The sequence below is a fragment of the Heterodontus francisci genome, chromosome 7, assembly GCF_036365525.1.
Source record: "Heterodontus francisci isolate sHetFra1 chromosome 7, sHetFra1.hap1, whole genome shotgun sequence".
In the NCBI taxonomy this organism is placed as follows: domain Eukaryota; kingdom Metazoa; phylum Chordata; class Chondrichthyes; order Heterodontiformes; family Heterodontidae; genus Heterodontus; species Heterodontus francisci.
The window spans coordinates 130,803,150-130,815,359 of NC_090377.1; the positions used below are offsets into that span (position 1 = coordinate 130,803,150).

At 42.5% G+C, this 12,210-nt stretch overlaps 1 protein-coding gene across 3 annotated transcripts in view; it reads right to left on the minus strand.

Moving 5' to 3' along the window:
- Positions 1 to 225: 225 nt before the first annotated feature.
- The window catches only part of LOC137372321 (aldehyde oxidase 1-like), a 119,896-nt gene continuing 107,911 nt past the window's right edge, over positions 226 to 12,210 (minus strand). For all 3 annotated transcript variants that reach the window (XM_068036160.1, XM_068036159.1, XM_068036158.1), the window contains 4 exons: positions 3,265 to 3,330; positions 1,366 to 1,554; positions 627 to 794; positions 226 to 530 (listed from right to left, as the gene is read on the minus strand). In XM_068036160.1, the coding sequence (XP_067892261.1) occupies positions 483 to 530; positions 627 to 794; positions 1,366 to 1,554; positions 3,265 to 3,330 (471 nt within the window). In that variant the 3' untranslated portion in view covers positions 226 to 482. The remainder of the gene's footprint in view (positions 531 to 626; positions 795 to 1,365; positions 1,555 to 3,264; positions 3,331 to 12,210) is intronic.

The following is a 12,210-nucleotide window of genomic DNA, read 5'->3' on the forward strand; positions in this document are numbered from 1 at the left end:
ACACACATCACAAGATAGATACAGATGAAGAAGATTCATCCTATTGTCACCTCAATGCAGTCACAAAATAGTTCCATGGGTGTACCTTCACTCTGCTGCCAAGATGCCCGTTCTATGTAGCAGGCACTCTTTGTATGAATAAATACAACTTCACCTATGGTCTGCTGGTCATGGGAAAGAGTGACTACCAAACCAAATGTCAGGAACAGAATGCAGACACAGAAAATGATTGCACAGCCTGCAAGAATGCAAACTGGAATTTAATCTAGATGAAAGGCACATAGGCTAAGACATAGTAGAATATGATGAGATATTAATTCACTTTAATTTAGTAATGCTGTTCAGAAAGCTGATTATACAATGCCTGGTTTCTTTTACCTCTTGTGTGTCTAGTTGATAGAATCACTAAGTGTGAGTGGATTTACAATACATTTTCACACAGCACCTGTATTGCTGAGTGGAGACATTATTTCCAGTGTCTTTCACACAATGATGGCCCATGGAGTAGATTCAGACTCACTGATTGGCACCTGTAACGAGAGGGCAACCATGCTGGAAAATATAGAAAGACCAAGTGTGTTGCAATAATTAGAAATCTGTGATTTAAACAAAAGTGCCTGCCTTACCATCTCAGTAAACTGATCAATGCATGCCATGCGAATCCGTTCTGGGGTGGAAGGACTGTTCAAAGTGAAAGTCCCTGTTAAACCGGTCTCTCTTCTTGCTGCTGCAATTGCATCCTTAATGGCGTAAAGCACAGAACAGCCGGCAAGCACAGCTGACTCACTGATCCCCTACAGTTGGGACGGAAATATAAGGTAACATATGAAGCTGTAGACCAAGACTACTACTTCTGTCTTCAGATGAGATCATTTCTACTCTGATATGATAATATGGTTACTTCAATACCTCACTCAAAGCACCATCTGTTATACATGATTTGACCTATTTAACCATGGGATTGTTTCTCTGCTCATCTGCTGGCCAGACACATGCCACACACTCTCCCTCTCTTTCTTATACCCTTTCTCTTTCTCTCACTTTCTCTTTCATGCTCTCTTTCTCTCACTCTTGTTTTCTTACCGTCTTTCTCATTTCTCTCACTCACTCACTCTCTTTCCAGCAGGTGTCTCTGAACAACGATCATGACTTAGCTGATTTTCCCTCTCTGCTGAGCCCAATTGTACCTCTTCTATGACTATCCCAGATGAGATGAGCCAGCAGCACAGACTGGGACTTAAACCTGGGAACTGCTGCTCTGCTGAGTTCCACATTAGCTTTACTGTTAGAGTTAGATATGCACATGTAACCTGGTGTGAAACAGACTACCAGCCCGCCACCCCAGCTTGGGTGTCTGGAACTTACTTTGGAGGAGTAGATGGCTTTTGGATTTTGTGATCCTGATAACAAAGACACATTCAGCTGCTCTGGAATATCACAAACAGCAGGGATCTTGTACTGGGTTGGCCCCCGAGTGTAAAGTACCCCTTTGGGAGAATATTTAAGCTCCTCCATGGTGAAAAGCCCAAGTCCTTGAGCAAAAGCACCTTCGATCTGTAAAGAGTGGAAGTGAGTGATTATCAATTTAAATATGTATCACTCAAATCGATTCATAACCGGTTTTACTCAGCCACAATGATCATGCTCTAAATTATCCTTATAAACAAAGAAAGACATGCATTTTTTGCACCTTTCACAACCTCAGGATGTCCCAAAGTACTTCACAGCCAATGAAGCACTTTTGCAGTGAAGTCACTGTTGTAATGTAAGAAATGCAGCAGTTCATTTGAACACAGCAAGGTCCTGCAAACAGCAATGAGATAATGACCAGCTATCTGTTGTAATGATGTTGGTCGAGGGATAAATATTAGCCAGGGAGAACCGCACCCCACCCCCCCCCACCTCCCCCCCCAGCTGTTCTTCACTACAATGCAATGGGATCTTTTACGTCCACCTGAGAGGGCAAACTGGGTCTTAGTTTAACATCTCATCCAAAAGGCAGCACTCCTTCAGTACTGCACTGGCACATCAACTTAGATTTTCTGCTCAAGTTTCTGGAGTGGGGCTTGAACCCACAATCTTCTCACTCAGAGGCAGGAAGCCAAGGCTGACACTTCTCCTTTCTCAGTTGCGTGGTCACGAGAAGTCTTCAGTTTTAATCCAATAACTTAGATTGAAAAAAACTATTTAATGTAGACAAGACTTATCCCCAACGCACCTGATTTTTTATTTTATTTGTTTTTGGGTTGTGGGCGTCGCTGGCTACGTCAGCATTTATTGATGGTCACGTGCACACCCTGACCAACAGCAGAAATTCTGGTTTCATTGTCCTGCCTAACCTAGGGCACTGTGAGCAAGTATAGAACTCCCAGTTTCTGTCCTCGCCCAACAAAGACCAGGGATGGAACCCAGGCTCACTGACATGATTGCTATAGGCACACCCCATTCATTGCACATGGACATGCCAATGTTACTCATTAAAAGCCCAAATCCAGGCAGGCTGAATGGCACTTTAATGACTGCTCCAACAGAATGACCCACAAACTGATGGAACACTGCTCGGTACTCGCCATTCCTTTCTCCATCAGCGACACTTGACTTTGATGACATCATTTGGGCAGTTGGACACTTTCAATAAAAAGGGAGAAAAAAACTGCACCGTGACATATAGCTTTACTGGAACCTTGCAGAGTGGTAATTGGGTTGACAGCACATAATCCAACTGTATTCCCTTCCTTTTTCTCTCACTGAAGGCCATGAGGAGGAATGGAACAGCACTAAATCTCAGCTCCAACAGCTTTCAGACCTGGGAAGACCAACAAGATGCAGAGTTTGTTGAGGGTCACATCGGAAAATGGGAGCCATATTGTGATCACTAACTACTAAAGAACTGATGCTGGGGGGTAGATCCACACTTAGACTTGATACTAAAGGAATTCATTTAAAAAAAGAGTTCCTTGTATTCTGGTGAAGATCATCAAATCCTGGGAATGGAATTTCATGTGGATGAAAACAACAGCCTCCCTGTTAAGTCAGCCCCTCATTTGTAATCAGGTTCTCACTGCCTCCTAAACTCACCGTTGAGAGAAAATTGTAATACCTGCTCTTCATGAACCATGAGACTCTGTAGCTGATACCTTTGGCAGTCTACACCACGAAAATCTTCATAGTATTCAGTCAAAATGGAAGGCAGATACATTCTCTCCTTATCCTCATCTCCTTCAGCCAGCTTCCAGTAACTGTTTCCAATAAACTATGTCCTACCTGTCCAATATCCACAGCCGGGTTTATGCTACTTCCTGCATCTATCACAATGTCTGTCCTGATATTCTGCCAAGCAAGAAAACAAATTGTTAGTGGGCTTCACCGAGTATGGACGCTGGAAACCACTGCCCAAATCTCCTGGGCTGGAATTTGGAATGAAGTATACCAGTGCTGATTAGTCAGTGCTGCATAGAAGTATTTTTTGTATTCGTTTATGGGGGATGAGGGTGTCACTGACACTAGCATTTATTGCCCATCCTTAATTGCCCTTGAAGTGAATGGCTTGCTACGCCATTTCAGAGGGCATTTAAGAGTCAACCACATTGCTGTGAGTCTGGAGTCACTTGTAGGCCAGACCAGGTGAGGACGGGAGATTTCCTTCCCTAAAGGACATTTGTGAACCAGATGAGTTTTTACAACATGTGACGATGGTTTCATAGTCACCATTAGACTAGCCTTTTTTTAATTCCAGATTTATTAGTTGAATTCAAATTTCACCATCTGCCCTGGTGGGATTCGAACCCCTGTCCCCAGAACTTTGGCCTGGGCTATTGATTACTAGTCCAGTGACATTACCACACTGAGGGGAGTTCAAGCCTGAATCATGCTCTGGTCCCAGGAAAATCTAAATATATCTCAGGAACATTAGAAATAGGAGCAGGCCATTCAGCCCCTTAGGCATGCTCCATCATTCAATTAGATCATGGTTTATCTGCACTTCAACTCCATTTCCTGCCTTTGCTCCATATCCCTTGATACTCTTACCTAACAAAAGCCAATCTCAGCCTTAAAAGCTCCTATTGACCCCTGGCATCCACAGCCTATTGTGGGGAAAGAGTTCCAGATTTCTAATACCTTTTGTGTGAAAAAGTGCTTCCTGATTTCTCTACAGAATGACCTGGCTCTAATTTTAAGATTCTTGACCAAGCTTGACCTGAGGTCTTACTGACCTGAGATGCAGAGAAGCAAAGAAAGAAATAGCGGAGCCTATTACCATCATTTTCCAATCCTTTCTGGTTACAGGCATGGTGCCTACTCTGCTGCTTGGGGAGTCTAGGATTAAGGGCATAATCTACAAATTAGAGCCAGACCTTTCAGAAGTGAAATTAAGAAACACTTCTACGTGTAAAACCTGTTGGAATTTCAAACTCTTTTCCACAAATGGCAATTGATGCTAGATTAGTTGTTAGTTTTAAAACTGAGATTGATGGATTTTTGTTAACCAAAGGTATTAAGAGATATGGGGCAAAGGCCCATATGGAGTTAGGTTGCAGATCAGCCATGATTCCATTGAATGATGGAACAGACACGAGAGGTCAATGGCCTACTCCTGTTCCTATACGCCAGAGGACTGAAGGAGTGTAAATATACCATTGTATAAAAAGGGATAGACCGAGTTGGCCTAACCTCGATGGTAGGGAAATTATTAGGAAAAATTCTGAGGGACAGTATAAATTGTCATTTGGAAAGGCACAGATTAATCAAGGACGGTCAGCAGAGATTTGTTAAGGGAATGTCGGCTCTAACTAACTTGATTGAATTTTTTGAGGTGGTAACAAGGAGACTTGATGAGGCTAGTGTTTTTGATGTCGGCCACATGGATCGTAGCAAGGCTTTTGACAAGGTTCCACATGGCAGAGGGGTTAGAAAAATGTAAGCCCATGGGAAGCAGAGAAAGTGTTAAGTATAGATAAGAGTTGGAAAAGGTTCATGTCTCGGACAGTGCAAGTAACACCTCTCACTTTGATGATTTAAGAGATCACATGTGTAAGAGACATAGGAGCAGGAGTAACCCATTCAGCCCATCAAGCCCACTCCTCCATTCAATACGATCATGGCTAAATATCCACTTCAATGCCTTTTTTCCACACTATCCTCATATCCCCTTATGTCATTGGTATTTAGAAATCGGTCAATCTCTGCTTTAACCATACTGAATGACTGAGCTTCCACAGCCCTCTGGGGTAAAGATTCTTTGCAGCATGAGCATCAGAGGAGTTAGACGTGCTTAAGTGGAAGTTTATATAGTTCCTGAAATGGAATAAAGGAGTTTTTGTTTAAACTTACCAATGACTCAAATCTACGCGAACCAGAATAACCAAACCTACAACATGCTAGCAGTAGTATGCAACAGCAAGTTGAATCCAAAATAGAATGAATCGATATCCAAAATGGCAGGAAGCAAATGGTAAGGTCGACAGATGTTTTTGTGGCTGTAAGGCTGTATCCAGTGGGGTTCTGCAGGACTCAGTACTGCACCTTTACATTTTGTGGTATACATCAATGATTTAGACTTAAATGTAGGGGACATCATTCCGAAGTTTCCAGATGGTACAAAAATTGTCCATGTGGTTAATAGCAAGGTAAAAAAGCTGTAAACTGCAGGAAGACATCTCTAGTTGGGTCATTTGGCCAGAAAAGTGGTAAATGGAATTCAATCCAGAGAAGTGTGAGATAATGCATTTGGGGAGGGCAAACTCGGCAAGGAAATGCACAATAAATGGTAGGTGTTGTGATAAACAGAGTGACCTTGGAATTCATGTCCACAGATCTCTGAAAGTAACAGCTCAGGTAGATAGGTGGTTAAGAAAGCATATGGGATACTTGTTTTTATTAGCTGAGACATAGAATATAAGAGCAGAGACGTAATGCTAAAACTGTATAAAACACTAGTTAGACTGCAGCTAGAGTATGGCGTACAGTTCTAGTCACCGCATTACAGGAAATATGTGTTTGCAAGAGAGGGGATACAGAGGAGATTTATGAGGATGTTGCCAGGAATTTTAGTTATGAGGCAAGATTGGATAGGCTAGGTTGTGTTCTTTGGAACGGAGAAGGCTGAGGGTAGATTTAATTGAGGTGTATAAAATTATGAGGGGCCTAGATAGAGTGGATGAGGAGACCTATTTCCCACAGATTTAAAGTAATTGGTAGAAGAATTAGAGGGGAATTGAGGAGAATATTTTTTACCTAGAGGGTGGTGGGGATCTGGAAATCACTGCCAGAAAGGGCTGTAGAGGCAGAAAACCTCATTGCATTTCAAAAGTACTTGAATATGCACTTGAAGTGCCGTATCCTAAAAGGCTAGAGATCAAGAGCTGGAAAGGGGGATTAGGCTGGGGAACTGTTTTTCACTTATCACAAGCCAAATTACCTCCTTCTGTGCTATAAATTTCTATGATTCAAAAGGATCTACGCTGGATTCAGATTGATTTTACATCTCATTTCCAATGTTGTATAGTTATAGCTGCACTGCCATTTGCTATGCATTATTAATATATTTGGCTTTAAAAAAAAAATCTTGTTTCCCAGGATCTAGACTTCATTTTCTATTTTTTTTAGTCAGTCTCCCTCAGCAAATCCCTGGTCATTAATGGTTCCCAGGTGTAGAGGTTTGTCTCTGTTAGTATGTAGCTCTCTTTATGTCAGTCTGTGCTGCCCAAGACCTGTTCACCCTTCACTCCTATGCTTTCTGACCTGCTCCTTTCCTTTCCTGAAGGCTGATTTTAGTTGGGGGACTTTATGATACCTCATACTGTTCACCATTCCTCATGTGTAGGTGTAGATAGTGTGTGGAAACAGGATATCTGACCATGAGAGGACATCACAGCTGGCCTCTTCTCATCTGGCATTCAACTTATCTGCAGGGATCATTGGATAGTGATCAGGAGTAAGATTAGAGAAATTAATGCGTGGCTCAAAGACGGGTGCGGTAGAAGTGGGTTCCGGTTTGTGGGGCACTGGCATCAGTACTGCGGCAAGTGGTGGCTGTACCATTGGGACCACCTACACCTGAACCTTGCTGGGACCGATGTTCTAGTGAGCCACATAACTAGGGAAGTAGAGAGGGTTTTAAACTGAATAGTAGGGGCAAGGGATCAAATTTGGGAGGATATGGTAAATAAAGGAGTAGAGACGAGGCAAAACAGAAAGGTATTAATATTGGAAATGATAAACAGACTGTGACAGGAAGGGACAGAGCATACAAATCTAAGAGTAAATCAACAGATAAGGCTAGAGGTTCCAAAAATAATAAAAAGGACAAAACTAAAGGTTCTGTATCTGAATGCACGTAGCATTCAAAACAAAACAAATGAACTGAGAGTGCAAATAGAAATAAATAAGTATGATTTGATAGCCATTACAGAGACATGGCTGCAGGATGACAGGTTGGGACCTGAATATTAAAGGGTGTGTAGCATTTAGGAAGGACAGGAAGCTAGGAAAAGGTGGAGAGGTGGCTCTGTTAATTAATGATGGTATTGGCGCAATAGAGAGGGATGACCTAAGTTCAGGAAACCAGAATGTGGAAGCAGTTTGGATAGAGATGAGAAATCATAAAGGCAAGAATTCACTTGTGGGAGTCGTGAACGGGCCACCTAACATTAACCACACTGTAGGACGAGGTATAAAGGAAGAAATAATGGCAGCTTGTCAGAAAGGTACATTGATAATCTTGGGGGATTTTTTAACCTACATATAGACTGGAAAAATAAGATGGACAGAGGTAGCCTAGATAGAGTACACAGAATGTTTTTGGGATAATTTCTTGGAATGTATCTTCTGGAGTCAACCAGAGAGCAGGCTATACTAGACCTGGTATTGTGCAATGAGATAGGATTAATTTCTGACCTCATAGTTAAGGCGCCCCTAGGTGACAGCAATCATAATATGATTAAATTTTACATTCCGTTTGAGGGAGAGAAGAGTGAGTCCAGGACCAGTATTTTAAACTTAAATAAGGGCAATTATGAGGGCATGAAAGGAGAGCTAGCTAAAGTGAACTGGCAAATTAGGTTAAGGGATAGGTCAATAGAGATGCAGTGGCAGACATTTAAGGAGATATTTCAGAATACACAGAATGGATACATTCCAACGAGAAAGAAAAATTCCAAGGGAAGGTCCCACCATCTGTAGTTAACTAAAAAAGTTAAAGATAGTATCAAACTGAAAGAAAAAGCATATATTTACACAAAGATGGGTGGCAGGTCAGAATATAAAACAACAGCAAAGAATGACTAAACGACTGATAAGGAAGGAAAAATTAGAGTACAAGAGAAAGCTAGCTAGAAATATAAACACAGACAGTAAGAGTTTCTATCGATATTTACAAAAGAAAAAAAGATAACAGTGAGCATTGGTCTTACAGAAAGTGAGTCTGGGGAATTAACAATGTATAATAAGGAGATGGCAGATGAATTGAACAGGTATTTTGCTCTAGGCCTTCACTATAAAAGATACAAGTAACATTCCAGAATTAGCTGTAAGTCAGGAAATGGAAGGGGGGAGGAACTCAAGAAGTTTAGAATCACCAGGGAAGTGGTACTGAACAAATTGTTAGAGCTGCGGGCTGACAAGTCCCTATGTCCTGATGGACTTCATCCTAGGGTCTTGAAAAAAGTGGCTAGTGAGATAGTTGATGCGTTGGTCTTAATTTTCCAAAATTCCCTCAATTCGGGGAAGGTTCCATTAGATTGGAAAATAGCAAATGTAACTCCTTTATTCAAAAAGGGAGGGAGACAGAAAGAAGGAAACTACAGGCCAGTTAGCTTAACATCCATCTTAGGGAAAATGTTAGAAGATGTTCTAAAGATGTTATTGCAGGGCACTGAGAAAAATTCAAGGCAGAGTCAACATGGTTTTGTGAAAGGGAAATCATGTTTAATCAATTTATTGGAGTTCTTTGGAGGGAGTTATATGTTTAGTTTAGTTTAGAGATACAGCACTGAAACAGGCCCTTCAGCCCACCGAGTCTGTGCCGACCATCAACCACCCATTTGTTCTAATCCTACACTAATTCCATATTCCTACCTCATCCCCACCCTGTCCCTATATTTCCCTACCACCTACCTATACTAGGGGCAATTTATAATGGCCAATTTACCTATCAACCTGCAAGTCTTTGGCATGTGGGAGGAAACCGGAGCACCCGGAGGAAACCCACGCAGACACAGGGAGAACTTGCAAACTCCACACAGGCACCCAGAATTGAACCCGGGTCGCTGGAGCTGTGAGGCTGCGGTGCTAACCACTGCGCCGCTGTGCCGCCCCATGTGGATGTGATGTGGATGAAGTTGAACCGATGGCTGTATTATACTTAGATTTCCAGAAGGCATTTGATAAGGCACCACATCAAAGGTTATTGCACAAAATAAAAGCTAATGGTGTAAGGGGTAACATATTGGCATAGATAGAAGCTTGGCTAGCTAACAGGAAACAGAGAGAAGGCATAAATGGGTCATTTTCTGGTTGGCAAGATGTAATGAGTGGTGTGCCGCAGGGATCAGTGCAGGGACCTCAACTTTTTACAATTTATATAAATGACTTAGATGAAGGGACTGAAGGTATGCTAAATTTTCTGAAGACACAAAGATCGGTAGGAAAGTAAGTTGTGAAGAGGATATAAGGAGGCTACAAAGGGATAGAGATGGGTTACGGGAGTGGGCAAAGATCTGGCAAATGGAGTATAATGTGGAAAAATGTGAAATTGTCCATTTTGGCAGGAAGAATAAAAAAGCATATTATCTAAATGGTGAGAGATTACAGAGCTCTGAGATGCAGGGGATCTGGGTGTCCTAGTGCATGAATCGCAAAAGGTTCGTATTTAGGAACAGCACGTAATTCGGAAAGAGAATAGAATGTTATAGTTTATTGCGAGGGGAATTGAATACAAAAGCAGGGAGGTTATGCTTCAGCTATACAGGGCATTGGTGAGACCACATCTGGAGTACTGTGTACAGTATTGGTATCCTTATTTAAGGAAGAATGTAAATGCATTGGAAGCAGTTCAGAAAAGGTTTACTAGACTAATACCTGGAATGGGCAGGCTGTCTTATGAGAAAAGATTGGACAGGCTAGGCTCGTACCCGCTGGAATTTAGAAGAGTAAGAGGCGACTTGATTAAAACATACAAGATCCTGATGGGTCTTGACAGGGTGGATGTGAAAAGGAGGTTTCCCCTTGTGGGAGAATCTAGAACGGGGGGTCACAGTTTAAAAATAAGGGGTCGCCCATTTAAGACAGAGATGAGGAAATTTTTTTTCTCTCAGAGGGCCCTGAGGCTTTGGAACTCTCTTTCTCAAAAGGCATTTGAAGCAAAGGCTTTGAATATTTTTAAGGCAGAAGTAGACAGATTGTTGATAAGCAAGGGGGTGAAAGATTATCGTGGATAGGCGGGAATGTGAAGTAATCAGTTCAGCCATGAACTTATTGAATGGCAGAGCAGGCTCGAGGGGCTGAGTGGCCTACTCCTGCTCCTAAATCGTATGTTCGTATGAGCCCTGGTCAAGATCAGTACAGACTAAGAATTTAACATGGGGCTTCTGCACAATTCAGGTGCACTATTTCCATTTTTTGAGAAGAATGAAAAGTGTTATTTACTGTTTGGAGCTTCAGTCCATACAGGAACAGGCACTTGGGAGAGAGACAGAAAATGCCATCTGCTAGCTGTGGAATTGTTCCCCAGTGAAAGCGAGCACATTCAGGAGAGGAAGGGGCCTATACCTCAGGGAGAGAGTGCTCTTACAGGAGAAGAGGACCCATATCCCAAGGAGAGTCAGCATCCTCAGAAGAGAAGGGGACCTGTACTTCAGTGAGAGAGCACCCTTAGGAGAAATATAGATTAGCCCAGGGAGAATTAGCATCTTCAGGAGAGAAGGGAACTGTGCCCCAGTGAGAGTCAGTGTCTTTAGGAAAGGAGCGATCTCATACCCGTGTGATAGTCCCTTCATAATCTTCAAAGCTGCAACTTCATTGAATGCTCTTGTTTCTCAAAGATAACAAACCCCCCCCAACTTTGTTAAGCTTTCCTGATGGATTGTTTGTATTATTCATAAAACTAGCAGAGACTTGCAAAACATTTGTGGTGAAATTAGTATCTTTATTGCAACAATACTTCTTTAAATCCCGTCCGATGTCATTCCATCCTTCCCATGTCATCCCTCTCATGCCATACCCATCTCATTCCTTTCATCCCTCTCATATCATCCACATCCCATCCCTTCTTCCTATGCCATCCCCATCCTCCATTCCATCCCTCCCATGCCATCGTATCCCCATCCCCCATACCATACCTCCCATGCATTCTCCTGTCTCCTATGCCATTCCACGCCCCTTGCTGTTTCTCCCCCAATACCATCCTAACCAACCCTCCCTCCCATGACATCCCCCCCCCACCCCTTCCCTGCCATGCCATTGCCTCATGCAGATAAGAATCTTAGAATGAAGGCACTGACTGGCCAGCTGAGTGTAAAAGCTAGAATTACTTCAGAGTAATGCATTAAACTGATGGAAGTGAAAAATTTTGTTTCCTAGAGCAAATAACATTTAAATTGCATCTTTAACATAGTAAAATGACTCCAGGTGGTTCTTCGGAGCGTTATCAAAAAAAATTGGACACAAAGACACAGGGGATATTAGGCAGATGACTAAAAGCTTGGCCAAAGAGGGGGGTTTTGAGGATTGACTTAAAAGGTAAGAGAGGTAGCAGCGCCAAGAAGTTTAGGGAAGGAATTCCAGAGGTTAGGGCCTAGGCAGCTGAAGGCATGGCTATCAATGGTGGAGCAATGAAAATCTGGGATGCGTAAGATGCCAAAATTAGAGTGTAGAGAGCTTGGAATTGTAGGGCTGCAGGAGGTTGCAGATAGAGAGGGGAGAGGCCATGGAGGGATTTGAAAATAGTGATGAGAATTTTACAATCAAGACATTGCTGGACCAGGAGCCAATGTAGGTCAGCAAGCATAGGAGTGAAGGGTGAACAGGACTTTGTGCAAGATAGCATACGGGCAGTACGGACTGACATAAAGAGAGCTACACACTGACAGAGAGAAACCTCCACACTAGGGAACCATTACTGACCAGGGATTTGCCCAATGAACCCACCAAGAGAGACTCACTAAAAAAAGAGACTGTTGTCAGGTTTATGGGCCCTACTTTGCAGAATTCTTT